Genomic DNA, 27,477 nt, shown 5'->3' with positions numbered 1-27,477 from the left:
CGCTTTGGACAGGCGAGGCCATGCCCACCAATGATATTCCACTCGAAGCGGTCGAATGCGAGCGCGACATCCCTGGACAAGCGATGCAACGTGGGGTACTAAAACACCCGCTGAGTAATGTGCCTGGCCCGGGGGCTGAGGCTGAGGCTGAGGCTGTCGAGAGCATCGAAGGTTTCGTTGCAAGCACTCTTCACGATGGGCATCCGACGCTGCGACCATGATTTGCAAAGTCTGCCATGATATGCTTTATGATCACAAAGGTCGGGAAGGGCTGACAAGCGGTGGATCACAACTCGAGCTCAATTTCAAGCACCACAAGAAAACCAAAAACCTCATCGGCTCGGTCCAGCAAGGCTGCTATCTGTGCCGATTAATCCAGGAAAGGCTGGAAAGCGTCAACGGCAACCTTGATGCCTACGATGGTTCGAAGCCTTTTCTTACCGCCCGGCTCAAGCCGTTTCGCCGCCGCCGCCAGACCGGCCTGTACCCACTGGATTTCTTCCTGGAGCCTAACAAAGTGCTAGTCGCAAGTTTCGTGCTCAAGCAAAATGGTAAGGCATTCATTCACCATGACACTGAACCACCCAGGGTGATCCGCAGACCTAACCATCTCAAGAACCCCAAGGCACCACCAATGTCCAAGTCAAGCCTATCAGCAGCACGACGTCAGATCCCAAGGTGGTAGAAAAAGCAAAAGAATGGATCGCCGAGTGCACAAGAGCTCACGACAAATGTCGCGTAGCCTCAGACCCAGCATGGGTCCCCAACCGACTCCTGGACGTGCAAATGGCGCTCGATCCGGACAAGTCAGCGGATATCATTCGCTTGGTTAGCCGAAAGCCGGGCGAGACTGATACCAATGCACCCCGGATGGAGGGCTCCTACGTCACCCTGAGCCATCGCTGGGGCAACGTGCCGTTTCTCAAGCTCACAAGGGCGAAGCTCACCGCCTTTCTCAACGGCATACCGTTAAGAGATCTTCCTCAGACGTTCCAGGATGCCATCAAAGTCACGCGCGAGCTGGACAAGCGATGGCTCTGGATCGATGCTTTGTGCATCATCCAGGAAGATGAGGACCTGAAGGATTGGCTAGAGGAGTCTGCGACCATGGAGCAAGTCTATGCCAATTCCTACTGCAACATCTCGGCCACAGCCGCGATGGACAACTCTAGAGGCCTGTACGGTCAGAGGGACATGGATTGGAAATGGATCGAGACCGTGACACTGAACACCCAGCACCTCCAGAACAACGCCGAAGGCAAAGTCGGATGCACCATCTTGGACCTCTCCTTCTGGGAGAAGTACGTCGATAACGCGCCCGTTAATCGGCGGTCCTGGGTCTATCAGGAACGACTCCTCGCTCCACGGGTCCTGCACTGGTGCGAAGACCAAATCGCGTTCGAGTGTCGTGAGGTAAGTCGCGCGGAATGTCGCCCCGAAGGCATGCCTCACTTCCGGATGAAGTCCGGTGTCCTCATCCCGGATCTGCATCTGAAAAGCGTGGATCTGGACACCGGGAAGCAGCTACGCGCGATCCGCGAAGCGAGCAGCCAGGGCTCCACGCTGTCGAGCCAGCTCCAGAAGATGAGCAACGACGGCCAGCTCAAGAAATTCTACCTCTACGAGCTATGGAAGCACTGGGTCGAGGTGTACACCAAGCTGGAGCTCACAATGCCGCAAGACAAGCTGATTGCCCTCTCCGGGATTGCACGGATGCTGGCGTCCAGGATGAAGAACGAAGGCTACGCAGAGGATCAGTACATCGCCGGCATGTGGCAGAAGTACATAGCCAGCCAGCTCCTGTGGTATGTCAACGAAGGGACCGGCAAGAACAGACAACCATTCGAGAACACTCGCCCAGCAGCGTATCGCGCCCCTTCGTTCTCGTGGGCCTCGGTCGAAACACCTCGGGGCATCACATTCGCCGAAACAACCGACACGGGCCTGCTCATCGAAGTCGAAGTCGTCCGTCTCAGCTACCGGACCATCGAGGACTTGTTCGGCCTTATCACAGACGGGTACATTGTCGTGAAAGGCGTGCTCAGGAAGATCGAACTGACCGACGCGGCGGCCCCGAAGCCGCCATCCCTCTCGAGGACTGAAATCTTTGTAAGTTCAGCGCGAATTTTCCGTCCCTATCTAGTCACATGTTGTTGTTTTTTCCCATACATTGCTTGCCCACTTAAAAGATTGCTTTCCCCGTCGCTGATGACCCTCTCCCTTCTCATGACAGGTCCGAACCATCAACTGGGACATCCTCCTCGTCATTTCACTCGCCATCTGCCTGACGCCTCTCTTGGCGGTCCTCCAATTCTGCGGCCTCGACACCCTCATCCGCCACCGTCTCCGCCTCCTGATCTGGACATCCTGCTATGGCATGCTCAGTCTGATCTGTCTGGCTCTGCGGCACCTCCGCGCCCACCAGCAGCACTTTGCTGCTGCCGCCGCCGCCGCCGCCGCTATCCCCTCCGAAGACGAAAACCGGTACACCTGGCGCCTTGTGCGCTACGGCCAGCCCGTCGGCCGTGAATACCAGGTCGTCTTCCTAGACAGTCCCGCGTCGGAGCCGTCTGTCTTTGGTCCCTCGGCGCAGGTGTTTTGCCTGCCCGTGCTGCGCGACGAGCGCTACCTCACGTGTCTGCTCGTGCAGGCCACGGACGGCGAGTTCGGCATCCGGTACAAGCGCGTGGGTTTGACGCGGGTGACTTCCCTGACGAGGGACCTTGTGCATAATCTGACGACTCCGCCGGGGCATAACGAGACTGCCTCGGGGCAGTATTATTGGGGGCCGAATTCGAGTAAGCGGAATGAGAGTACGATCTGTATTATATGATGTGGTGTTGGGAAGCGTGAAAGCGTGTCCGGTATGTAGCGGTAGTAGGGCATGTAAATGTGTAAATCGGTACCCTGTCTCTAGTTGTTCAATAGGTAGCCTTAAGCTTCGAGCGTGGTGTCAGCGTGGTGTCAGCCGGGTAGTACGTAGTAAGTGTTGGTTCTGTGTGCAAGATTAATCCTCCGTCAAAGAGACGTGTAACGATGGATAATAGCAGCTGTTTTCAAAGAGGACTCAAGGCAACATATTTCGGTTCTCAACATGGATGGCAGGGCGGCGGGCCTTTGCCTTACCTTTACCTTTCGCAGCACGGAGCACCTGGTACAAATGTGCGTCGACCAGGACCAATCAGTCAATCAGCCAGTCAGTCAGTCCATCAGCCAGTCAGTCAGTCCATCAGCCGGTCAATCAGTCCATCAGCCAGCCAGTCAGTCAGGCTGAAGATGGAACAAAGACTTGGTGTAATCATCCATTCCCTCCGAGTTGAAAACTGTGCCAACGACAAGGCAAGTCCAGGGGAGCGTCCGATCCATGTATTTCCAAGTGTCAGATGTATTGGAGGCAAGGTGATTCTTGGATCCACGTATGTATTGCCAAAAACCCTGTAACCATCAGAGTGTTGGCGGCATGGTGATGTTTAGGTTTCTGAGGGGGGCATTGGGGGAGGTATGTAATGAGGTGGGCTGGTCTGGGGCCTGACTGGGTCTGTGCCTATGGTTTTGCTGCAACAACAACAATAACTTTGGAATTTTTCACTCTCTCTCTCTCTCTTAATCTGCTCCTCCACAAGCCTGTGCCTTTTGGTCCAACAAACAATGATCAGGGGTTCCGATTTCTCATTTTGCTAGAAGCACATCTTGGGGGTGGGGGTGTCTAGTCTGATGAATGTACGGTTGATTACGGAGTACAAGTCTAGAATTGCAGCTACAGTACCACCTACAGTACAGTAGCTATTGAAGACAGCATATGGCTGTGCGTGCCGAGCACCTGCCGCCACGGCAACCTCAAGTGGTAGGCACACACTGACTGGGTGGCTGGCTTCTGCCACCACATCATGCCGCTCCACACCAAGATACGGGTGTCAGCGGCTCAACCGCGGTGAAGCTTGCGTCGCTCCATGGGTCGTTCGGTCTGGTCCTGCCCGCCGTCCTCGCATGCTGTCTCTCCTTTGGCCCCCAAGTCTCCCTCCTGGCCCGAGACATAATGATCGTCCAGTGCATATGCCATCCCCTTCAGGGATTCTCGATCGGCAACTGTTGAGCCGTCATGCGCGATGCTCTTCTCCCTCTTCCGCTCCCTCCTCCTCTGGCGTCTCCCCGCGGACATAATACTCGTTGACTCCCTCAGTGGTCCGCCGGGAGTTTATGGCTGCACCTCTCTTGGTAGGCGGCGGACGCTCGACCGCCGCAAGATCAGCACGGGTGAAGTTGTGGGGCGCGGGTTGGTCGGAGTTGGGGATCAACGAGGTCGGCACAAAGAGCGCAACACCCGAGTTCTGGCGTGGGATCCTCTCGTACAAGGAGGTGCCGTGGTAGTCGTTGACCCGCCAGACGGTGGCAGTGTTGCCCTCTGCTACTGAGAGGATGCCGTACTGAGCCACGTAGAAGTTTCCACCGGTGCTTGGATCGGCTGTGCTGACGGTCGTGAGTGCGAGGCCGTAGACGTTGACGCCGTCTTCGCGGTGGGTGAACCTGTGGCAGGAGTCAGCGCCGTCTATCGAACGATGGATAAACCCCCGCAGAGCTTACCGAGCATAGTTCATGGACATGGCGCCTTGAGGGGGAGCGGCCTCGTCGAAGCGGAACCGCCACTCGGTGGCTCTGTCCTTGGACCAGACGGAGTACAGGCCATCATCTAATCCGGCGTCCATGCGTCGGAATCCTCTCCTGGCAATAGCACTGTCATAATCTGCCACGACCTCTGCTGGGATGCGAGGCTTCAAGATATTCGAGGCCAGCGTCGCCACTCCGGATTCTTCCAGATGGATCCTGGCCTTCTCCTCCGGCTTCATGTTCCGTCTGAGGAAGCTTCCGGCAAGAGTGGGTTTGCGGTCCTTTCGCGAGCCGCCGGTATAACCTATGCCGGTCAAAATCCCAGGATCGTCACGCTGCATGGAGATAGAAACATCAGTATATGAACAGTCGGCCTCAAAGGGCACCTACGCGATCGCCCCTCCTCTCCCTCGCTGCACCCTTGCACACCTCGTCCATGGCCTTTAGTATGGCGTCATCGCGCACTATCCGCGGCAGTCTTGCAAAGACTAGTTCCTGAGTGGCCTCGTCAAAGAAGAGCCCGCTCTCGCCTCGCCGGATGATGTGTGCGAATCTGCTTCGGTGGATCACCTGGATCTGCCGGCCCGATGTCTTTCCAATGCGCTTGTCGGCGTATGGTAGATCTTCCCAGGCTTCTTCCCAGTGTTGTTTGATGGTCTCTGACTCCGCGCAGTATACCCCGACAGGGACTGGCAATTCGTTGACTTGGAGTCGCCGCAGATAGAATCTGGGCACTTTCTCGAGGTAGCGCATGGTGTCGTCGGGTGTCCAGTCGAGGCCTAGGGCGTGAATGATGTCCTTGTCGTCTTGAAGAACTTGTGGCTGGGGTTTCCGAGACGTCTTTTCCGGGGCCTGTTGGGCTTCCCGCGTCAAGCCTCTTCCAGATCCGAATGTCGCCATATTTAAGGTGATTCGTAGTTATATAGGATTGTTGTCTGGATTCGGAAGCCAGGGAATGGAGTCAATTGGTGGTGCCTGAATTGTCGCAAGTTGTAAAAGACGAGGATGCGAGAGCGGACGCTGAGGTCGTTGGGGGGGGACAAAACAATTCTTAGGTTTCGTCAACCTGAAGATCTTTGCGTTGTTGACGGCAGAACCACACACAGATGCGCACTTCTTCACCAAGCAGGAAGCCTCATGTTTGTAAATCCATCAGTATTTCCTAGTCTACGCCTCCTTCACACCATGATATGACAGCCTGATCTTCACAGGACCTCTCGCCATGCCCGCAAACCCTTCAGTCTTGTCGAAGAACTGATCACCGGTGATGTACTCTAGCAGGCCATCCGTTTGTTGAAGGCCATTGTGGTACCGAGAGGTGCTCGGGACCGTCGACTGCTCCTCGACTTGACCAGCCGTGTATCATGACCGTTCGGGCATCTTTACCCTGCCATAGCAGCACCACTAGAGTCCAGCGTGTGTATCTTGGTTTTACGCGAAGCAATGGACGTGTCAGGAACCGAGTGGAGTATCGACCAGGTTCTCCGCCACCCTCAAGTAGGACCAGGCATTGATGAGATGCTTGCACCTGAGGCTCCAAGCCCCGCAATGGTAAGTCGAGATGCATCTTCCGCTGCCGGGACCAGGAGATTATCCGTGCATCGGCACTGCTGTTGACGGAGACAGTTGCGATGTCGGGACTCGTTTGCAACATCTCTCCCAGTGGCGGCCAATGACAATTTTCGTTTATCTCAGCCAGGTACGTTACGAATTGTAAGGGTGCCAATGGAAACAGAGCAGAGGGCTTCTCTTTTCCAGAGGATGAAGTAGGTCGGTCCAGAGAGCAGGGACTTATAATCCAGTATGTAAGGCAAGGCCGAGTTGTATGCAATATTGGTTAACTTGTCGCAAACATGTCCTTGGAAGATGAGGTACACTATCTTAGAGGCATCACCTCTTGAGAATTCGGCTCTTCCTAGCCTGGGGACCAGGACGACGATGACGGAGACATGAAGATGGACAGGAACCAAAGAGGGTCGGCGATAGGACCACGGTGCGAAGGTGACTGGGGAAGGAAGATGATCAGAGGAGCAGGTGGAGAGGGAAGAGCTTCTTGTACCCCTGGGCACGACGCTGAGCCCACGCCGTGACAGCGCTTGGCGTCGGCATGACAGTGGCTATCGTCAGCGTGACAGCGGATCGCAACGACGCAGACATCCGAGGGTATCCATATGGCTGACGGCGGTGACGTGTGTAACCGCGACCATGTGCTTCGCGGAACGCAATACAAGGGGTGACGAAACGTGTCACTCCGGCGACATCTTGGTGGCCAAACCAGCCACCCACATGTGAAGACGTCAGGAGTCGCCATCTAACCCATCCACCAGAGATGCCGAGCACGTTGATCGTGAACACGTACTGTGTACATGTGGACGACGACGGTAGTAGAGGGGGGTGGAGAGGTCAGCGCCGCCGCTCTTGTTGTGCTCAAAGGGAGCCTTGTTCGCGAGATGAAGTTGGGTGGGTGGTGTCCCGCTTCAATATCCGACTTGGTGGGTGGGCGTCGACCAAGGCTACCGGAGAAGAGGAGGTCAGACCAGAGCGTTTGCCCCGACCGAGTAAATATGCCAGTTGTAGTGCACAGTCTTGGAGATTGTTGTTTGGCAGTGAAGGAATCTGCATGCTTGAGAAAACAGACAAGCAAGTAATAATCGACAAATAGCGAAGCTGGCGGATCCTAAGAGCGGGGAAGACACACCCACGACTGTGACCTCGCCGCCGTCGTATGAGTCACCATGATGGCGACAGGGTGGCTGCAAAGAGGCAGGGAGGGAGGGAAACGGGAAGGCTCGAACATGAGGTGAAGGTAATTAACTCTGTACGGAGTACGTTGATGATAGACAAGAGGGCCAGGAAGCTCTTTCTGCATCTCCTGAAACAGGCTAGCTCGCCGACTCCAGCATAAGCGACGGCGACGTCAGCGACCGGCCGCAGGCAAGGTTTTCCCTCGTCTGCTCTTCTTTCCATTGTCCATGCTTTCATCAAGAGGGGCTGTCATTCGTGTCGTCTGAAAACACAAAGTTTCTCAAGTTGTTGTCGTTTGGAGACGTCGACGGCCCGAACGGCCTGTTGCATCTCCACCTTGAGAGCTGTTAGCACATTCAATCCACATCAGCACCTGTCACCGGCAGGAAACTCACGACCAGTATTTGTCCATGGCATACCAGACATAACTGTCTGCATTCCGGATGGCTTGTGATGATCCAGTCACGGGATTTGCAGTGAGATCTCTGATCTTTGCGGAGTTGAATGGACCTGAAGTCGATACCCATGTCAATCATTCAGACTGACGACGCGACGCCAATCACAACCCGGCAAGACCGGTGTGTCGAAAAACCCGAAGCTCGAAGACTTACCATAGCCGTCTGACGGGTTCGGCCCCGCGAAGTCCAGGATCTTGGAGTAATCTCCCGTCGTTGGCTGCGCGAGCCTCGCATAGTCTGGGATATCCTGCAGCAGATAGGGCCTAGGTGGTGGAAGCTTGTCAGCATATTGATCTAACTGGTACACAACATTGTCATAAGTGCGTCGGCAGCTCACCAGTGCATCAACTCATGGAGGATGACAGAGCCGGGACTGAGCATGTAGCTGCTGTCTCTATCGAGCAAGCCGTCACAGCTGAATCCGCCCTCGGGCTTGCCGCCTGGCGCGGTCAAGGCCCACTCAGGTGGATGCTCAATGTCCTGCAGAGAGTAGTAGAACTCAAATGACGGTTGGCAAAGCGCCATCAACGCGCGGTTACCATACATTGAAGGCAGGTATGTCGTTTGCGCTCCGAGCTTGCCATCCTTGCAACCCCTCCCGCGATCCTCCTCGCGCACGTCAGGGTGGTCTCCGAGAGAGATTGACAAGTCCTCGAATTTGGGGTTCAGGATTGCCTCCTTGTCCATCGACGTCAAAAGCCCGCCGATATTGCGGGGGTCAAACTGCTGACCAAAGGGGATGTTGGCAATGGTGCGGAAGACTCGCTGCACGAACAAGTAGTCTTGTGGTTGGAAGTATCGCAGAAAGCCCTGAAGATTGTGTTAATAGCCACAGAACTCCCCGGATGGACCCTTCTTACCGCGTCGCAAGGGACCGAGGTGATGGCCACCAGTCTCGCCAGCGTCATGGCGTCTTTCAGGGCTGTGGTCATCTCGTCTTTTGCCTGTTGGGAGGTGTCTGGAGGGAATTTGAAGTTCGGGGCGCTATCACCGTCAACTTCGTTCGCTTCTAATTGTTGACCAGCGCTTGGAGGAATCCTGAACTCCGGAGCGGCATCGCCGTCAACTCCGTTTGCATATATACCACTGCTCGGAGGAAATCTGATGTTCGGCGCGACATCAAAGCCCTTTGCTTCCAATTGTTGGCCGGTGCCTGGAGAAATTCAGACCATCGGAGGGCCATCACTATCGGTTGCTTGTCGGCTGGTGCTTGCAGGAAAACTGAAACTCAGTGCGACATTATTATCATCAGCACCGCAGGGCTGTGTGCCCAACGGGAACCACAAGATGCACACAATCCGCCTCCACTGGATCGACTTCGCGAAAGCCATCGATATGCTAGGTCTTGGGGGAGCGAGAACCCAGGTAAGCCTACGAATATCGTGTCCAGAAAATTTCCCACCAGGCCGAGCTCCGTATCCCGTCGGCAGGAGATGGTAGGTAAGCGCATGCAAGCAAGACAGGAGGCAGGCTTCCGCCCAAGGCGTCACTGACAGACAGCTGCGTGGAGGAGGGGAAAAAAACGCGATGCGACAGGTTTCATGCGGCAGGCAGGAACAACTAAGTGCGGCCTCCACCTCGTCGCTACTGTACCTAAGAATTGCAGGCGCCATCTGTGCGTGTGTGTGCGTGGAGTTTACGGCGTCTTGTATTTCTACATGGAGCTCGCGAGCCACCAAGTTACAGTTCTCGGCATATCTACTTGTGCCTCTGCCACTTACACCCTCTTTCCCTTCAGCCCTCCCAGCCTGACCCACAACACAGAGTACACAATGAACCCGCCACCTAATAATGCACCACTGAAGCCCTGCATGCTCTTGTACCCGTCATTCTGGATCAACTGGCCCCCAATGGGACTCCCAATCAAAACCGCCACTGCAACGACACTGAAATTGCACCCCGTACGCACGCCGATCTGGCTGATGTGGCTGATTGTCGCGACGAGGCTGGGCAAGATGCTGGCCACGGCACCACTCGAAAACCCGAAGACGAGACAAAAGACGACCGTGGCGGCCGTGCCGGATGAGGGAAGCCAGAGTGCGAGGACGATGACACAACAGACAAGACCCATGGCCAGGAAGACCGTGAAGCGACCGAGTCGATCCGCGAAGAACGGCGGGATCGTCCGGCCGAATGTGGACCCCGCGTTGAGGACTGCGACGAGGTATTTGGCCAGACTGTCGGGGACGCCACGATCGCGTGCGGCGAGGATGATGAACGTGAAGGGGAGGAAGAGACCTGTTGGGTTGTGTGAGCTTGAGCGATGGTGTCAGCTGAAAGCTGTGTGCGACTCACCCAAGAACGTAAGGAAACTTCCGAGCGCCAACAGTGCAAAATTCGGCTCCAGAAAGGGCCTCACAAAGTCCATAGCATGGACGGGTTTCGCTGTAGGCGGGATGCGGCTCCTCAGCGTCAAGTTTCCCAGTACCATCAAGCCCAGAACCATAAAGGCGCAGATGCGCATCGTCCAGCCGAAGCCGACTTGCGGAATCAGCCTCTCCACCATAACTGGGAAAATGACGCCTCCAATACTCGATCCAGTTGCCGCAATACCCAAAGCGAGCGACCGACGGCGGAAAAAGTATGTCACTACGCAGGACATGGAGGGGTAGAATATCATCGACGCGCCCAGCGCGGAGCAGACGCCCTGCGAGAGCAGGAACTGGTAGTACGTGTGGGAGATGGATGCCATCATCAAGCCAAAGACGTGCAGAAAGGTGCCGACGAAAAGTAAAATACGGGGACCGTAGTTGTCTGAGCGTCGTTAGTCAGTCGTGGACAACGCCGGAAGAAGGCTTATTTACATACCGTAGACTCGACCGACCCACAGGCCACCAATGAACATCATAAACGCCTCGAGGGATGGAATCCAAGCGACTTCTTGCGACGTATACTCTTTGAGTTGATGCGATTGGTAGTATTCTTGAAACACGCCGATGCCTATGTACGCCAGGAAATTAGAACTGAAACAGCGGTATAGATCACGGGATTGAGAACCCAGCCATCGCTACCAAGTCAAGCGATGAACCCAAGCAGCGGTAAAGATCAAAGGATTGAAAAGACTCACAATTGATCCAGCCAAAGCTGACATATATCCCACAGGCGGCCCCAAACACGACAGTCCACGCTTCAAGCCCTCCCTCGGGGAATTGAGATGGGTCCATCGGATTGATCCCCTGAGGGACTGCAATGTTGCCATCACGAGCTTCTTCGACGGTCTTCTCACTCTCTCCATGCACATCCACATCTCCCGCTGGCTGAGGTAATGCTGCGGTCTTCAACTTCTCGGGATCTTCGTCCATTGCAGACCCGACGAAGCTGACGCTTGTGCTGCCGGATTCCGCCGCCGTAGAGACCATGTGGCAAGAACTGATGCGGTAGCGGGCGTTGAGGCGAGAGCTGCTTCGATTAAGAATGTGGTGGTAAAATCTGTCTGTCTGTCTGAGCTTTCGACCAGAGCGGCGCCTCGCCGAGATCTTGCTTATCGGTACAGCTCGAGGTGGGAGAGGTGTGATCCAAGGTGCGCCTCCGGAGCAACTACCTTATGTACTGTTACGTCTACGTCCTCGTAGCCCTGACCGTGCGAGTATCACAACAGTCACCGTTGGTAGATAGTACTGTACGAGCAAGGCTCAACGGCCAAAACGGTCCTGATACCCAACGTACGAGTGTGAAGTACGACGAAGCGGGCTTGACGACTCTCGCGTCGGCCCACAACTCTGCCTCTTCAGTTCGCATACAAGGCGCGAGCATGTGCACGTGAAACACAGGGACGTTGCTCCGTTTCAAAGCAAGCTGTAAGTCCCCAAGCTTAGTGTCGTAATGTTGTCGGGAGCATGACATGCGTCGACCTTCGCTCGTTCGGAGGCATTTTGAATCAACTCTGCGTTTGCAGCAGGGGCGTCATGTAGCTCGTACAGCGAGTAGCGCCGACTGGAGGCGGAGCATCCACGGACGAACGAGCTGTGGCCACTGTACGAAGGTGCGAAGGGGCGAGGGCAGGGCTCACCCAGGGCTGAAGACGAGGTGTTCGGACATATGGCAACTGCGAGAGGCCGAGCCCCAAGCCCACGCGTCTGAACGAGTTACATTAGGAAGGGGGATCGTGTTCGCGCCGCTCTGCTCCCTGGGGATTGCGGCGTGGGGCTAGAATGTCGATGTTTGGCGCCTGTCTGTACGGACGATGATTGTACAGATCATGATGGTGTTGTGTTTCCATCGAGGATTTCGTCGTGCCACGCTCGCGGCGTATCCTTTCTAAGTTCTTTTTCGGCCGAACGGTTAGTCCGCCTATATGCAGACCGACTTCTGGATATGAACATTCACGTTTTTAGGTGCAGCGGTCCGTGACCTGAGCCTTCACTCATGTGCGCTGGCGCAACTGGGTTCGCATGGCGCGGGGAGCCTCTGCAGACCTCGTACGCAGGCTCACGGCACCCACACGGGGTTGTACGGGGGAAACTACGTAGTTGTTCGTTCGACCCCGGTTCAACCAACAAAGCCGGACAAAACGTGGATCTCGAAATCAAGAGTGTTCGAATTGACAAAAGCCCTGAACATTGTAGTAGACAGGCTTTCATCATCTGGCTTTGTTCACATATCAGCTATCGCTATCCATCGAGGGCCAACTGGCTGTGACCCCAAAGTGCCCTCAGCTGCGACAGCTGCAATACTGGAGTCCAGATTCGTATAAATCACACACAGCGGTTCCATCAAACTATTCAGAACCTCGCTATGCTCGTGTAAGCAAGCTGGTCAATGAACATGGCCTGTTGCATGCCTTGAAGCCGTCTTTGGGCGTCCAGCACAGTCCTGTGACCAGCTGTCAGGACGCTTGTACGTGGACTTGGCAAAAGTGCCATGGTGAGCTCTGCCGCTGGTGTTGGTCTTGATGACCGACTGGAGGAGAGAGAAGGCGACCACTAGCCACCATCTTCTTCCTCGTCGATCAAATACTCCACAAAAGGATCAAGCTCAATCCACTTGAACATCTGGCCCCATCTCGAACGGAAGTCCCTTCTCTTATACAGACTGCTGGTGTTCAGTTTGAAGCTCACCAACTCGACGCACCAGCCCTTTTCCAAAGCTCTTTCGACCATGCGCAGAAATCCGCCAGAGTACTCGGCCTCGGCAGCGTCGCCGGTGGCGAGGACGATGGTGCTAGGTTTCTTCGCGTCGATCAATGACTCGAGGATCTTCAAGTGTAGAATTTCGTCCACAGCCTGCTCGACCCATTTCTCTGCCCCGAATGTCATGGAAGGAAGGCCAGTGTTCGTTTCAGATCCACTGGTTTCCCCTCCAGATCGGGACTGGTACTTCTTTTGACGCGGCGTCAGCTCCTTGGCCTTGTGCACGCGCTCAAGAATGTTCGTCTCATAGCCGATCGATTTGGCTTTTTGAATTGCCGCATACTTGTCGGATCCAACCAGGACGCGTTTGGCGGCCGGTCGGCCTCGTTCGAGCACGAGGGAAAAGTTGTGAAAAGAGAGTGGGACGCGTTTGAGACGGGTCTCGCGGGACATTCCGCGTGCTATTTTCAGACAGTCGTGGAAACCGATGGATATGTTGGACATGTCAACAAAGACGTGTATCCCGATACTGGAGACGTTCAAGGGTGTAAAAGCAGGTTCCAGTAAACCGGCGTTCTTCAGATATTTTTTCTCTGCCGAGTATTGGCGGATCAACTCAGTGATCAACGCGTGTTTTCTTTCTCTCGGATTGGGCTGACCGCGAGGAGCGATGGTTGTGTTCTTAGACGGCGTTGTGGTGGCGGGGCTGTTCCAGATAAAGGGATTGGAGACAGGCAAATCGCGTTTCGGAGTTCTGAGTTCAGCTTTGGGAGGTGACGGGGACGTAGGCGGAGAACTGTTATCGTGGAGGCCAGGCCGGCTTCGACCGAGAATCCTGTCAATAACGGCTCTGCGGTCCGGCGAGCGGCGGAGCGATTCCAGCTCCTCTCCCGACTCATGGTCGGTGGTGTCAGAGGCGGTCTTTTGTTGAGTCGCAATCTGTGCGGCTTTCTCCTTCGCTTTTGCTCGTCTCGCTGCGCGCTTCTGATTGCGTAGGTATGCAGCAGTGATCTTGTCACCGACCGGCTCAACGTTGTCTTCCAGATCGGCGCCATCCACCTCGTCTCGCCACCTCACGCCCTTATTCAGCTGGTTGAGATCGACCTCAGCCACGGCTTCGTCGTTGATCTCATACTTCACTAGCTCGGCAGTCTGTGCCTCGTCAGGAACATGCGGGCGCTTCAGAAAATCCCACAGGGCAGAAAAATCCCCCAGGGAGCCTTCGAGATTGTTTTGCTCAGCTAGAGCTTCATTGAAGTGGGGGTCCGGCTGATGGCTGGGCGCGGGATCGCGTCGTTGGAAGGAGAGATTGTTCAACAGTTTGATAGCATCGTTTAGATCCCATGACAGGGATTCGACTTCCGTCATGGGAGGCGAGAGGAGAGGTAGACCTCGGGTGGAGCGTGGGGCGGTTAGAGGAAGGTGGGCTTGCTGGGTGAAGAGGACTGTAGAGCATGAGGTGTCATATCTTCGAGGTTGTGTGCAGTCCGAGGCGTGGGAAGTCTGAGGAGGAAGAGCACAGCTGTCTTGTTATACTGGCCAAGGGTGGGTTGAGATAGAGTGCGAGGTGACTGTGTTGGTGATTCATCCAAGTGGCAGTGCCGTTCAGTCAAGACTCAGCGATCGGTCCAGATCCGGGCGAGCCACTTAGTATCCGCCCTAGCCCGTTCCGGCCCGTGACATCAGCAAGGGCGAGTCTATTGCTTTGCGCCGTTCTCCGTGTCCTTTGATTCCTGGATCTCTATGGGAGACGGTGAATAGATAGATCCTTCTAGGGAGCGATATGAAGGGAATAGCCTTCAGGAGGTTGTGTCTCGTCGTGTACAGCCCCAATCTCTCAGACTTATGTTTCAAAGGTTGTGGCTTCCCTACCAGGACAAGCCCATCGGCATATGTATCATGCAAGCTCAAGAGACGACGCATGACAGGAACAGCACTCTTCACCCACTATGAACACAATAGCTGTCTGAATGGCCGTTACAATAGGTGAACGCGATATTGTCACGTTATGTCAGTGACAAGTGAAGCACCTATTGAATGAATGTCACTCTAGACATTGACAGCTCAGCGTCAGTAAAACACTTTCAACACCAGCAGCGACCTTTCCGGGGCATTTTATGTCGGCAACATGATCAAGAATGCTGACTTCCTGCTTGTGTCCCCATCTGTCGCTGTCTAACACTATGGCCGCCACCGTCAGCTCTCCAGATCCAGTACTGCCGTCCAGGTTCTTCAGAGTAGGCCAAGGCGAGATAACCGTCATGATTGCTTCCGACGAGGCGATAGAAGACGTTGTATCACAACCGATCATTCCGTTCCATATTTCCCAGAAGGTACGGGTGCACCGGCTCATAAGGAAGTAAAACCTCTGACAAGGTGATGCCAGATACTCGCGACCGTGTCAAACAATACTCCGCAACTGGCAGGCGGCCTCCTCGAAATCATCGCGCACCTCACTGGCTTCCCACCAGAGCTTTGTCTGAGCGTTCTCTCCTACCTCTCCTACCGCGATTTCGTGCTGTTGGCTTTGACCAGCAAGTCCATGACGACCATGATCGTGAATGACCCTTTCTTCATCAAGACTGCCGCCACGGAGGAGGCCGAACACAACGCTTCAGGCCATTTAAAGATCGTACTACGGGCGTTCCCACATCTCTCTCAACATCGCTCAAAGCTTTTGTGTAGCCACTACACTTGCCCGTTCCATATGCGGAAGTTGAGGAAGTGGAATCGAAAAGTTGAGATGAAGATGAAGCTTCTCCAGCAAAATAAGATACAGGAAAAGGACAGACCGAGCAAGCACACCTAAACGAACCAGACAGCGATTCCAGCACAGAAGTGTGACGCCATTCCACGTGTGGAGACGTGAAAAAGGTTGCGAGTTGGAGAAAACAGCAGCAGGAGCCTCGGACATTCCCCATCTGCGAGAAGAGGCACAGAGGTCAGCTCGTCAGCTGCTGCAAGAGCTCACATTTAGTTGAAGATCTTTGGCTGTGGACCGAGAATAAAACGTCACAGCTTCCAATTTACATTCCGTCTAAGCATGTCGTTCGTTCGCTTCCCCGCCTTGTCAAGGGCCATCAACCCTCCCGTTGGTGCGAGATTAGAGCTTCACCACCACTATGGCGTCAACCTAGCTGCTTCGAGATGTCGCTGCAGTCTCGGAAGCGAGCGATTGCTGGCCCTCGTAGTTTCCACATTCTCGGACTGACGCCTCTCTGCTACTCCTCTTGCTCGACATCGCGCACTCCGCGAGTGGAGGAAAAAGGGATTTAAATGCGGGGTGAGTTGATGATGTCCCCCTCAAATCCCAGCTGTGAATCCAAGCGCCCTCATCTCTCAAGGACTGCTTCTTGCTGTATTCGGTGAACAAAACGTTGCCTCGCGTGATCATGGCTGGCATCCAAGGACAACTCGACCGTGGCGCTGTGCCCAATCACATCTCCAATGTCTGCCCCAAAGGTACCAAGTTCCACATCCTTGAGGTAGGCTGGCTCGAGTGCGACGAGGCGTTTGTGGTCCGTGGAGGCAATACAAGCTTGAAAAGTACGGAGAACAAAGCATTTGTCAACAAGCGGAGAGAATTGCCAGTCTATTGTGTCCTCATCGAACATCCACATGAAGGCCTCATATTGTGGGAAACTGGTTGCGGAAAGGACTATCCTGAAGTCTGGGGCCCTGCCCTCGCTGACGTCTTCTCTCGTGTCCGTTATGAGCCGCAGCATGAGCTCAGGGCAGCGGTGGAGGCCACCGGAAATAAACTGGAAGATATCAAGAAGATCATCATTGGCCATCTGCATCTTGACCATGCCGGTGGACTGGACGAATTCCTGGACAGGAAGGATGTCGAAATCTGGGTGCACGACCGCGAGTTGAGATCTGCGTTCTGGTCTGTGGCAACCGGGGCAGACGTCGGCGTTTACCTCGAACACTATCTGAAGCTGAGCTTGTACGTCGCTTTCCCCAATCAGATTCAAGGGGGCACTCTTGACACTTCGCAGGAACTGGAAGACCTTCGACGAGCGAACATTCGATTTCTGCCAGGGCATCACACTGCACCATCTGCCTGGTCACACCGATGGTGAGTTACACCCGGGTGCGTTGAAGAGAACGAACTTCTGACGTCGACAGGCTTGATCGGAATGCAGATCAATATGCCAGATAGCGGGACCTTCTTCTTCATTAGTGACCACTGCCACGTGATCGAGAATGTAAGTGGTAGCGACCTCTTGTGTGGGCTGGAGCTGACACCTGGATGTAGTGGCGTGATGGGATCCCACAAGGCTGGCTGGCTAGAGATCATCCGGCATGGTTCCAGAGCACTCAGCGGTTGAAGCACCTGGAGAGGACGACAAAGGGCCAGGTGATTCCGGGCCACGATAAGGAAACATATCAGAATTTGATCGCCAACGGAAAGTCGTATACTTGAATGGCTGATGTCGCGCCTTTGATCGGTGGTGTGTTGTTCCTGATCCGATAGGGGGGCTGTCGGGGAGGAGATGAGTAAGAAGAGTAGTCTGTCGGGTCTGGGGCTCGACCTTTCAGCCGCCTGGACTGTCTTGATCTGCCATAGTCCACTGGCTACCTGCAAGGGTGGGATCAATCATCTCTGAATCCCTTTCTGAAGATTCGTTTCGAGAGTCCTCATCTAAGTCGTTTTTCGACACAGAAAAGTCGACAAACTTCGCGGTCTTGCTAGTGGCCTTCTTCTCTTGCTCTACAACCACATCGCCGTTCCACGGCCGACACTTGTAGACAATCTCTCCGCAGCGTAAACAAGTCCAGCCACCACCTTCTTCTGCTTCGATCTTGGTGGCGATGCAGACAAAGCAATAGATGCAGCTGCAAGGAATGGTCTCGTAAGGATTAACGACATCGGTATTAGCTGAGCCAACGACGCCACCGCCGGCTGCTGTATTGGCGCCAAGTATTTCAGCTTCGGATGTTGACGTGGGATTCTGATCCTGATAGCAGATGGCGCATGTCCTTTCTGGTAGAAAAGCCAGCGGCCCTGTCTTTGCCCGGTCCTCATCATCTCCCGTATTTTCCGACTTCATGGCATCCTTGGTTCTCTTCCATGCCCTCACAAGCCACTTCCTCCACCGTCTGATGCCCACCAGGGGCAGTAGGAATAATAGGAACTCGGTGAATGCGTGCCAGACCAATTGACGGTTGAGGTACTCAAAGGAGACCTCACGACTGACTTGGTTTGATGGTGAAGCCAATCTCAATCTGAGAAGACGGTCTGTTAATGTCCGGTAGCGGCCATTGACCAGGAAAACCAGGAAAGAAAAGAAGGCCGCAATCGAGTGGGTTGTGGACACAAAGGACGTAAGACGCATGAGCCTCTGGACGGGCTCTGAGGGAGCTGTATATCCCCTCTCCTGATCGATGAGCCAGTCCTCCCATTTGTCCCATCCATAGCGGCCGAACACTGTAATCAAACCGTACAGACTCTTCTGCCACCACGTCGGCTTCGGAAGTGCCAGGGTCTGCTTCCTCGCGTCCGCGTATCGGAGGTTCTGCAGCGCTGCGCCGTACGAAGCATCGTTGTCCCATATGGATAGTTTGAAGAGGACGGCTCTCAGGACAAGTAGGATTTCTTGAGACCAGTCGTCCTGCAAATGCGGCCCGAGGTATTTCAATGCGTCTCCTACTTGAGTCTTCAACAACCCTAGCAATTCTTCATCCAGAAGCTCTGCATCCACCTGGCCGACCCTAAAAGCAGGCCTCGTGCCCTCGGAGTCTAGTAACGTCATCCACAACGATAAGACTCCGGGCCGCACAGACTGTGTAAGTCGCGTAAACGAGGGTCGGCCATTCGTTGCCTGGACCGGGGGACGGAGGGCTCGGGCTTCTTGTTGTCTGGCTACCTGTCGCGCCAAAACGCGCTCTTGGGCAGCGGCGAAGCTGCTAGGGGACATGGCGTCGTCATGGGAGGAGAGCAGGGAGGAAAGAACGAACAGATGTAAATGATCGTGTTCAGTTGGCCGCAGCTGAGGCATCGAGTAAGTCGAGGCAATGCTTCGGTGGCAGATTGGCCGGTCCGCCGCTTTAAGATGGCGGTCGATTAATTAGCCACACCACCAAGACCACATCCCCTGTACACCAGACACGCACGACCCACGCTGTCCTGGTTGACGCCACTCCGAAAGGCTGCGGCTCCTTTGTTTCATTTTCAGCCTTCTTCAGGCATTGTCCGTCTCATGTTGATGAGATTTTTGTTGGATACCCAGGCCACTTGCCCTTCTTCTCAATCACTCATCCTCATCTCAACATGATCATCAGGGTTCTCTAGGCCGCTTCTCTGCAAGATGCCTTCTTTCACCATCGAAGCGGAGGGGGAAACGAACCCGCTCACGAGAGATGCTGTTATATCAACCCTCACAAACGCGTCACATCCCACGGCTCAGAGCTTGAAGACAGCGACGCAACAGATAGGCAACTGGGAAAAGTCCGCGGGCTATTATGCCCTTCTCCAGGGTGTCTACTCCGACTTCTCCCTTGGCCAAGAAGTCCGCTTCCAAGCCATCATTCAACTCAAAAACGGCATCGACAAGCACTGGCGGAAAACGGCAATCAACCCCATCACCAAGGCTGAGAAAGAGCAAATCAAGTCAAGATCGATCGATGCAGGTGTCCGTGAACCTGTCTCTGCACTCGCTCTCCAGAATGCCTTGATGTTGGCGAAAATCGTTAGGTACGAATTCCCACATGACTGGCCGGATGTCATCAGTGTGATAATTCAGCACCTTCGAGCCGCGGGTCAAGAACCCAGCAATTCTCTGTACATATCCAACATCTTGACTATCACCCTGCAAATCATCAAAGAACTGGCTTCAGCACGATTACAGCGCACGAAGAGGAGCCTTCAAGATGTCTCATCGGAGCTTCTTCAGGTTCTTGGCAGTCTCTACATCAGCTTGGTGGGAAGGTGGCAGTCCAATCAGTCCGATATGTCTAGCATAGTCAGCAGCCATTCCGCACTCAAGACTCTACGTCGCCTGGTGATCGCAGGCTTTGAGCGACCCCATCGCGAAGATGCCGTCAAACAGTTCTGGGACCTGCTGCAGACGCAACAACAGTCCTTCTGGGCAGCTTACACACAAGATGTTTCCGAGGAGATGCGAGGCATGCTGCTGAAGCACCTGCTCCAGTTATCGAAGCTATACCTTGACACGGCTCGGAATCATCCAGCATCCTTTGTCTTACTCGGCTGCATGGACATTCTGAACCGCTCTTGGACTATCATCAGTCAAGGCTATGCCAAGCAGCCACTTCTGCAAGGCAACTTCGACTGGAAGGTATATCGCAACGGTGATAGGAATGAGGAGTCACCCATCGAGAAGCTCTGCCTGAAGGGCCTATTACTGTTCCGGGCTTGCCTGAAAATGGTTTTCAATCCAGTGCAGACCTTCAAATACGTCACTCCCGAGGACAAGAACGACAGAAAAGATGCCGTCGAGTACATCAAGAATACCGTCCTTACCCAAGACTTCGTCATTCGATTGATGGAACTACTGGTCACGCAGTATTTTGTACTTCGTCCTTCGGACCTACGAGAGTGGGAGGAAGAACCAGATGAGTGGGAACGACGGGAAGAAGAGATCACAGATGCGTGGGAGTTCTCGATTCGCTCATGTTCGGAGAAGCTGTTTCTGGACTTGGTCATCAATTTCAAGGAGCTACTTGTACCGCGGTTACTCGAGGTCTTCCAGCGCTACGCCACCATTTCCAACACCGATGTCCTCCTCAAGGACAGTCTGTACTCTGCCATCGGTATCGCCGCCGCTTGCTTGGAGGATGTCCTCGATTTCAACACCTTCCTTCGAACCACCCTAGTCCCTGAAGTCCAAATGAATGAACCGAATTACAACCTCTTACGCCGAAGAACCGCCATCCTCTTGGGTCACTGGGTACCCATCAAACCCGAGACACTGGATCGACTGGCTGTATACCAGATATTTGCCCATTTGCTTTCCAGCCGAGAACCGCTTAACGATCACGTCGTTCGAGTAACAGCAGCCCGTCAACTGCGGCTGATCCTTGAGCCCTTCGAGTTCAATTTCGCGGATTTCCAAACCTACGCCACGCCATTGCTGGAAAACGTGATGTCTCTGGTTGCCGACACCGAGCTGTCCGAAACGAAGATGGCACTCCTGGAGACGGTCCGAGTGGCCGTCACGAGACTTGAAGGACACATCGAACCGTACGCCCAGGGTATCATGTCCATGCTTCCGCCGCTGTGGGCGGAATCCGGTGAAGAGCACTTGATGAAACAGGCCATCTTGACCATGATCACAGCCATCGTCAACAGCCTCGGCCAGAAGAGCCTCGCCTACCATGGACCCATCCTCCCTCTGATCCACGACTCCATCCAACCGCAATCAGAAGCCATAGTATACTTGTTGGAGGAGGCTCTCGAGCTATGGACCGCCATCATCCAACATGCACCTACAGACAGCGCGTCCCCCCACCTATTATCCCTATCTCGCTCGCTCCTCCCACTCCTCGACATGGGTAGCGACCTGCTGCGCCAAATTTTTGAGCTTGCCAAATCGTACACGATATTATCGCCTGCGACCATTCTGGCACCTGACTTCCTGGCGCCACTTCTCACAAGCCTCAAATCTCTGCTCGCCGCCCTCTCGACCAGCCGTGCCCGAGACGCCTCTCTCGCGCCCCACGTCCTGGAGAATCTCGCCGCCACAATCTCCATCCCGTCTCTCTGCCCACTAGACCCTCAACAAGCGCTGACCCACCTCCTCGAATCAATGCTGCACACAGGCTACCTAGCTGCGCTCCTGCAGCCACTCAAAGAAGCATACGAATACCACCAGGACCCGCGTCCCAGCAAGAAACCACCCGAAATCATCGGCCCGGGGGAGACCAGTTTATTCAACCTCTTAGCGCGCATCGCGCTCCTCTCACCCGACAAATTCGCCCAAGCCATCTCCGCGACAGACATCACAGCTGGCACGTCTTCGCACAACGTCCACCTCCGACCCATCCAATGGCTAGTGGCCGAATGGCTTACCCACATCGACAGCGTAGGCGACATCCTGCGCAAAAAGCTGCAAGTCCTCGCCCTGACAGCGCTTCTCGGCGCCACCATACCGCCCTTCTTCCCGACCATCATGCTCGAGAACCTGCAGACCCTGTTCACCATCTGGACGGACGTCTGCACGGAGCTGGGCTTCGAGGCCGCCGACGACAGCCAGGGCGACTACCTGTTCCACAACCGGCACGGTAGTGGAGGCGACGTGCCTGAGTGGCCGGACGCGACGCCCGAGGATGGCCGCAAGAGGATCGTCAGTAACAATGACCCGATTTACAATGTGAATGTGCGCGCTTTCGTTGCCGAGCAGCTAAGGGGCATTGTCGGCAGGGTCGGTGGCGAACAGGCTTTTCAGGCGGAGTGGCTGGGCAGGATTGACGATGCGGTCGTCAAGGCTTTTGTGGAGTTGAAGTTGTTGTAGGCACCGGGTCGACGTGGTACATAGGTGTGCTGTACTGACCTGCACTGCGGGATGGTGGGTAGGCGTGCAAAGCAAGCAAGCGAGGAACCGTAGGAAAAAGAAAGTGCGACGTGGTCGTGATTAACGGCTGTTTAGTGTATCTCATTTCATGTGCGTCGTCAGTACCGTATCAGCGATGGCGACGATTTGATTCCACACTCTTTCTTGGATTTTCACGCGCCTCGCAGTGGCGTACAATATCACTCTATGCAGCACCGACTGGACAGGTGGGGACAAGAATGTCTGGCTGGCTGGCTGGCCGGCTGATCTCGTCACTCTACGCAGGAACGCATTCTTCATGTCCTCTATTCTACACGTTATGAATCCGTAGACCCCACGCTCTCGACGCCCGAGCCCGCCATACTCCGGGTCTGGGGATTGTCCTCCATGGCCGCCGCCCCCACCAGCGTCGGCGCCTTCTTCAGTCCGACATGATACCGCATAAACAGTGTATCGATGAAATGCTCATGCTTGATGCCCGGCGGTTTCTGGGCCGCAAACTCGTCCAGCGCGTCCTGCGCGCGATACCCGCACCGCTCGATCAAATAGCAGCAGATGAAGAATCCCGTGCGGTTGTACCCGTAGTGGCAGTGGACGCCAATGTTTTTGCTACAGCCCGACTGTTGTTGTTCCAGTTCCACGCGGAGGCGGTCGACGAGGGCAATAAAGTCCACGACCTCGACGGTTGTGGGCGGCACTTTGGAGACGGTTGGGAATTTGTGGTACTGGATGCCGCCCCTTTCGAGCGAGGCCGTGTCGTAGACGGGCGAATCGTGTGAGATGTCAATCACGGCGAAGATCTTGTCGCGCCACTCCTTCAGAAATACGCTCGGCGTGTGGATTTCGTCTTGCTCTCTCAGTGTCTTCAACGCCCGGAATATGCCTTGCGAGGGAGGATGGCCGATGGGGCCAGAGACCGGAAGGACCTTTTTCCATTTCTCCAGGTTCTTCACGTCCCATTTGCCGGAGGTGGTGAGTTGTTGGAGTTGCCAGCCGAGGGATAGTTGGGGGGAGATGTAGCGGGCGAGGAAGTCCTCGATCAGGCCGGCCACGGTGCGGTAGGTCGAGTGGTCGTACATCAGGGCGTGGGCGGCAGGAGAGGGCAGGATGGCCGTCTTTACCACCTTCGAATTGTGGCTGGATGTCTCTGTGGTGGAAGGGAGGGTGCCGAATTTGCGTTCGTCCGCTGTAGAGTCGTTGGCGCTATCTTGGCTGGTTGTTGGCGTATCGTCAGGTATGGGATCGGTAGTGTTGTGTGGTCGTTCTGCTGTCGTGGTGGCGTCTTGAATGCTCTGGCGTGCTGGTTCCTCGAGAAAGGAGACAATCTTTGCGACTTCGGTCGGCTTGGTGACTGTGTCTGCTTCTCCTGCTACGAGGAGAAGAGGCACCCGGATTCTGGCCCAGACCTCCCTGCCAGGCAGACCGCCGATTGCTTTTCCGACGGAGTCGTACACTGGTAGGCAACCCAAAGCTGAGCGCTTCCATACGGGCGTCTTGAAGCTCTTGTTGTATGCTAATTGCAGACGTCGGAGGTCTACACCTGCAGCCTTGCCGGCCATTCTCTCGACGCTTTTTGAGTTGACTCCACCCCTTCTGTCCAACATGCGCAAGACGTTGAGCACCGGATCCGGCAACGAGAGGAATCGCATTGCCGAGGCAGACTCTGATGGTGACGGTGGTGTTGCTTTCGGACAGATGCCAACAAACCCTACCACTTCGAGCGGGAAAGAGGGATCGGTGGCCAACAGAGCCGCGATCGAGCAGCCCATGCTGTGACCGATGAACAGGACCTTCTTGTGTCCGTGCTCCTCGCAGATTTCCCGGATCGCCGTCTGCCATAGCTCACAAAATGCTGTGGTTCCGTAGGCATTGTAAGCCTGAGGCGAGAAAGCCGACATGCCATGGCCCGGCAGATCGAGTCCAAAGCACGGGGCGATATTAACCAGACTACCCAGCAATGGCGCAAATTGAGGCAACGAGCCGCCCAGCCCGTGGATAAATACCAGCAAAGGCAGGTCTGCGATGACTTGTGACTTTTCCGCATGAGCGTGAGGATGGTAGAACGTCCTTATAGAGGGATATTCTGCGTACTTCGTCTTGTATGGCCGTGTAGTCGAGTGGGTTTTGAGTGCAGGATGATCGCTTTCCGGTGCAGAAACTTCTTCTTCTGCACCCCGATCTGTCGAGAGGTAGGATCTTGCAAGGAACAGTGCACCGATCCCCAGGAACAAGCCCAGAGTGGTGGTGGTGGTGGCTAAAGTCCACGGTTTCGACCCCGGCCGGCTCCAGAATTCCTGGTAAAGCTGGGGGCCGCCAACCAGCGGCAGGGAATTCAACTTCATATCGACAGTACCATTTTGGTGACCTGGGGAAGCATTTAGAAGGGAAAGACTACCCAAACGGTTCAAGAGTAGAGAGATATTTCGCAAGGTTCAGGTGGAAAGAAAACGTGGTGTTGATCTCCCCACGCACGAGCTCGAGCCGTTGGTGAGAGAGGGACGCGGATTAGCAGCCGAAGGGCAAGGCTAACGATGAGGGAAGCTTGAGCAGCAGCCCTAACACTGGTCCGCCAGACATGATTGCCGCATCATGCTGTTGCAGCCTGTGAGCTCGGCATAGGTAAGGAAGCACGAAGACATTGTTGTGAAACCTTGAGCATGTACGGAGTAGCCCTTGACCTCATATGTTGGCACAGTTGTGGTGGTAGGGTTCCTCGAAAGCGGATATATATTATTCCGCTCCACCGGCTACGGTTGCCTAAGGGGACCGCGCGAGAGTGCGAGACGTGCTACGGTTAGGCATAAGCCACACAAGCATCGTGTCCTCTATCGATTTCCCAGGTACCGTCAGCTTGGTGTTAGTCCATTCCCGTATTACCGTGTCGCCAAACCTCCCTGGCTGTTTGTTCATGGTGCAGGCCTTTTAGCAGCCGATGCACGGAAGATGTTTGGCATGGACTCGCCAGCGCCTTCCACTCCGGCCTCTCAGCAGTCTCCGGCCATTTCACTCATACACGCCGTGGCTGCAGAATGATCGTGCTCCTCTGCGCAAACAGTTAAAGGATGCTGCCAAAGCTGCCCGAGTGGCTCCTGCCGCGGGCCCCACGACGGCAAGACGTGATATACTCGACGACTGGGAACTGACTGTGGGCATCGAGATCCATGCTCAGCTCAATGTATCCCGAAAGTTATTCTCACGTAAATACTACTGTCTTTCCTACCCACCTGATGCCTGGCTAATGCGTTACTAGCCGCCATAACCGCACCAAGCGCTACCCCAAATGATCAGATCGCTCCCTTCGACATCGCTTTGCCGGGCAGTCTCCCAGTCCTCCAGCCTGGTGTGGTCCTGCCAGCTCTACGTGCGGCCCTCGCCCTCAGGTGCACCGTGGAACCAGTCAGCGGCTTCGACCGCAAGCACTACTTCTACCACGACCAGCCTGCCGGCTACCAGATAACACAGTACTACTATCCCTTTGCGAAGAATGGTCAAGTCGTCCTGAATGCCGAGGACGGACTGGAAGAGGGCAGGACCCTAACAGTCAATATCAAGCAAGTGCAACTGGAGCAGGACACGGCAAGGACCCAAGAGGACGATGCCAATACAGCCCTGATTGACTTCAATCGCTGCGGCCAGGCCTTGGTCGAGATCATCTCCCTCCCTGATTTGCACTCCCCACGTGATGCCGCCCAATATGTTCGAAAGATCCAGTCAATCCTCTATGCGGTCGACTCTGTTACAACCGGGATGGAACAAGGCGGCCTTAGGGCAGATGTCAATGTGTCTGTTCGTCGCCGCGATGCTGCAGCTGGTCCGTATGCCTACAGTGGCGTGACAGGGCTTGGTCAGCGTACAGAAATCAAGAATCTCAGCACCTTCAAAGGCATTGAGGACGCAATAGAGGCCGAACGAGACCGCCAGATCAGGGTTCTCGAGCAGGGCGGCGTTGTTGAAGGCGAGACTAGGGGCTGGTCCATGACAACCCCGAACGAAACAAAGAGACTTCGAGGCAAAGAGGGCGAAGTCGACTACAGATACATGCCCGATGCTGACATTCCGCCACTCTACCTCAGCAACGACCTGATTTCTTGGGTCAAGAAGACTCTACCTCCCACGGAAAGCGACCTCGTACATTTGCTAGTCAACGACTACGACCTCACGTTCGCCGATGCGAGCACGTTGGTTCAACTGGACGACGGCGAGAGGCTGATCTTCTTTCAACAAGTCGTTGACGAATTGATAGCCAGCAGTAGATTCGAGACCACTACCCGTGACCACGGCAAACTGGTCGGAAACTGGGTGCTGCATGAGTTGGGCGCACTGTTGTCCTCGGACGGCAGGCATTGGGACGACAATGTAGTAACGTCAAGAACAATGGCCGATCTCATCTACCGACTGAAGGCAAATGAGATAACTGGTGTCTCTGCCAAGCAGATTCTCAAGCTTATCTACAATGGCGATAAACGATCCGTCCCGAATATTATCACCCAGGAGGATTTGCGGTTCTTCGAGATGTCCTCGGAATCCTACGAAGGAATTGCCAAGGATATCATCGAGAAACATCCCCAGCACGTCCGCGATATCGTTGAAAAGGGCAAAATTGGCAAGTTGCAGTTTTTAATGGGGCAGATGATGCGACATCCACGCAAGGGAGACATGCGTGCACCCATTGCCGAACAGACCCTTCGACGACTAATTTTGAACGACAGCGAGGGCTGATCCTGAGGTGACACTCCGTACTCGTACAGGGCACCACAACGTACGGTTCAAAGCTCTATCTGGGTAGCATATTCAGGGGTCCAAGGCCTCCTTTGCCGCGCCATTCGTCCCCCTGCCGGTCAAGTGAATACGCGTATTATATTCACAGCAGCCACTACCCAATATCTTCAGGCAACCAGCACCGAGTCTTGGTAGCGTGCGTTACAACGCTTGTGAGCTGACCTTTACGTCTTCTCTCAGAAGACGTGATTCTGGGATTGAAAGCGTTCGCTTCGGCTGTGCATCTCAGACATAACTCTGCCCGTCGTATTCCGTACCGACTTCGAATTTCGAGTCGTCCCTATCGATATCGCCGAGTCAGCT

At 54.8% G+C, this 27,477-nt stretch overlaps 11 protein-coding genes across 11 annotated transcripts; 5 read left to right on the top strand and 6 right to left on the bottom strand.

Annotated features, from left to right (window-relative positions):
- Positions 1–217: 217 nt before the first annotated feature.
- On the top strand, positions 218–2,833 carry A1O7_04128 (uncharacterized protein; the record flags this gene model as incomplete). The annotated part of the gene is made up of 3 exons (XM_007758143.1): positions 218–551; positions 617–2,109; positions 2,234–2,833. 3 exons carry the CDS (start codon positions 218–220, stop codon positions 2,831–2,833), a joined length of 2,427 nt encoding a protein of 808 aa, XP_007756333.1.
- A 1,264-nt stretch (positions 2,834–4,097) lies between these two features.
- On the bottom strand, positions 4,098–5,505 carry A1O7_04127 (uncharacterized protein; the record flags this gene model as incomplete). Its single annotated transcript, XM_007758142.1, has 3 exons — positions 4,098–4,524; positions 4,582–4,940; positions 4,996–5,505. 3 exons carry the CDS (start codon positions 5,503–5,505, stop codon positions 4,098–4,100), a joined length of 1,296 nt encoding a protein of 431 aa, XP_007756332.1.
- Positions 5,506–7,741: 2,236 nt separating this feature from the next.
- On the bottom strand, positions 7,742–8,716 carry A1O7_04126 (uncharacterized protein; the record flags this gene model as incomplete). Its single annotated transcript, XM_007758141.1, has 4 exons — positions 7,742–7,860; positions 7,962–8,071; positions 8,146–8,618; positions 8,669–8,716. The coding sequence occupies 4 exons, from the start codon at positions 8,714–8,716 to the stop codon at positions 7,742–7,744; spliced, it is 750 nt and encodes a 249-aa protein (XP_007756331.1).
- An 809-nt stretch (positions 8,717–9,525) lies between these two features.
- Positions 9,526–11,167, bottom strand: A1O7_04125 (uncharacterized protein; the record flags this gene model as incomplete). The annotated part of the gene is made up of 4 exons (XM_007758140.1): positions 9,526–10,046; positions 10,104–10,562; positions 10,617–10,748; positions 10,876–11,167. The coding sequence occupies 4 exons, from the start codon at positions 11,165–11,167 to the stop codon at positions 9,526–9,528; spliced, it is 1,404 nt and encodes a 467-aa protein (XP_007756330.1).
- Positions 11,168–12,730: 1,563 nt separating this feature from the next.
- A1O7_04124 (uncharacterized protein) lies at positions 12,731–14,245 on the bottom strand (the record flags this gene model as incomplete). The annotated part of the gene is made up of 1 exon (XM_007758139.1): positions 12,731–14,245. One exon carries the CDS (start codon positions 14,243–14,245, stop codon positions 12,731–12,733), a length of 1,515 nt encoding a protein of 504 aa, XP_007756329.1.
- Positions 14,246–15,060: 815 nt separating this feature from the next.
- Positions 15,061–15,686, top strand: A1O7_04123 (uncharacterized protein; the record flags this gene model as incomplete). Its single annotated transcript, XM_007758138.1, has 2 exons — positions 15,061–15,210; positions 15,264–15,686. 2 exons carry the CDS (start codon positions 15,061–15,063, stop codon positions 15,684–15,686), a joined length of 573 nt encoding a protein of 190 aa, XP_007756328.1.
- A 583-nt stretch (positions 15,687–16,269) lies between these two features.
- A1O7_04122 (uncharacterized protein) lies at positions 16,270–17,306 on the top strand (the record flags this gene model as incomplete). Its single annotated transcript, XM_007758137.1, has 4 exons — positions 16,270–16,826; positions 16,879–16,958; positions 17,009–17,088; positions 17,139–17,306. 4 exons carry the CDS (start codon positions 16,270–16,272, stop codon positions 17,304–17,306), a joined length of 885 nt encoding a protein of 294 aa, XP_007756327.1.
- A 112-nt stretch (positions 17,307–17,418) lies between these two features.
- A1O7_04121 (uncharacterized protein) lies at positions 17,419–18,801 on the bottom strand (the record flags this gene model as incomplete). Its single annotated transcript, XM_007758136.1, has 1 exon — positions 17,419–18,801. The coding sequence occupies one exon, from the start codon at positions 18,799–18,801 to the stop codon at positions 17,419–17,421; it is 1,383 nt and encodes a 460-aa protein (XP_007756326.1).
- A 390-nt stretch (positions 18,802–19,191) lies between these two features.
- On the top strand, positions 19,192–22,356 carry A1O7_04120 (uncharacterized protein; the record flags this gene model as incomplete). Its single annotated transcript, XM_007758135.1, has 1 exon — positions 19,192–22,356. The coding sequence occupies one exon, from the start codon at positions 19,192–19,194 to the stop codon at positions 22,354–22,356; it is 3,165 nt and encodes a 1,054-aa protein (XP_007756325.1).
- Positions 22,357–22,712: 356 nt separating this feature from the next.
- A1O7_04119 (uncharacterized protein) lies at positions 22,713–24,737 on the bottom strand (the record flags this gene model as incomplete). The annotated part of the gene is made up of 1 exon (XM_007758134.1): positions 22,713–24,737. One exon carries the CDS (start codon positions 24,735–24,737, stop codon positions 22,713–22,715), a length of 2,025 nt encoding a protein of 674 aa, XP_007756324.1.
- Positions 24,738–25,327: 590 nt separating this feature from the next.
- A1O7_04118 (uncharacterized protein) lies at positions 25,328–27,114 on the top strand (the record flags this gene model as incomplete). Its single annotated transcript, XM_007758133.1, has 2 exons — positions 25,328–25,592; positions 25,646–27,114. 2 exons carry the CDS (start codon positions 25,328–25,330, stop codon positions 27,112–27,114), a joined length of 1,734 nt encoding a protein of 577 aa, XP_007756323.1.
- Between the last annotated feature and the right edge of the window lie 363 nt (positions 27,115–27,477).

The sequence above is a fragment of the Cladophialophora yegresii genome (genome assembly GCF_000585515.1).
Source record: "Cladophialophora yegresii CBS 114405 chromosome Unknown aczIN-supercont1.3, whole genome shotgun sequence".
Taxonomy (NCBI): Eukaryota; Fungi; Ascomycota; class Eurotiomycetes; order Chaetothyriales; family Herpotrichiellaceae; genus Cladophialophora; species Cladophialophora yegresii.
Note: the sequence above shows the minus strand (reverse complement) of the source record. Positions and strands in the feature narration are given on the sequence as shown.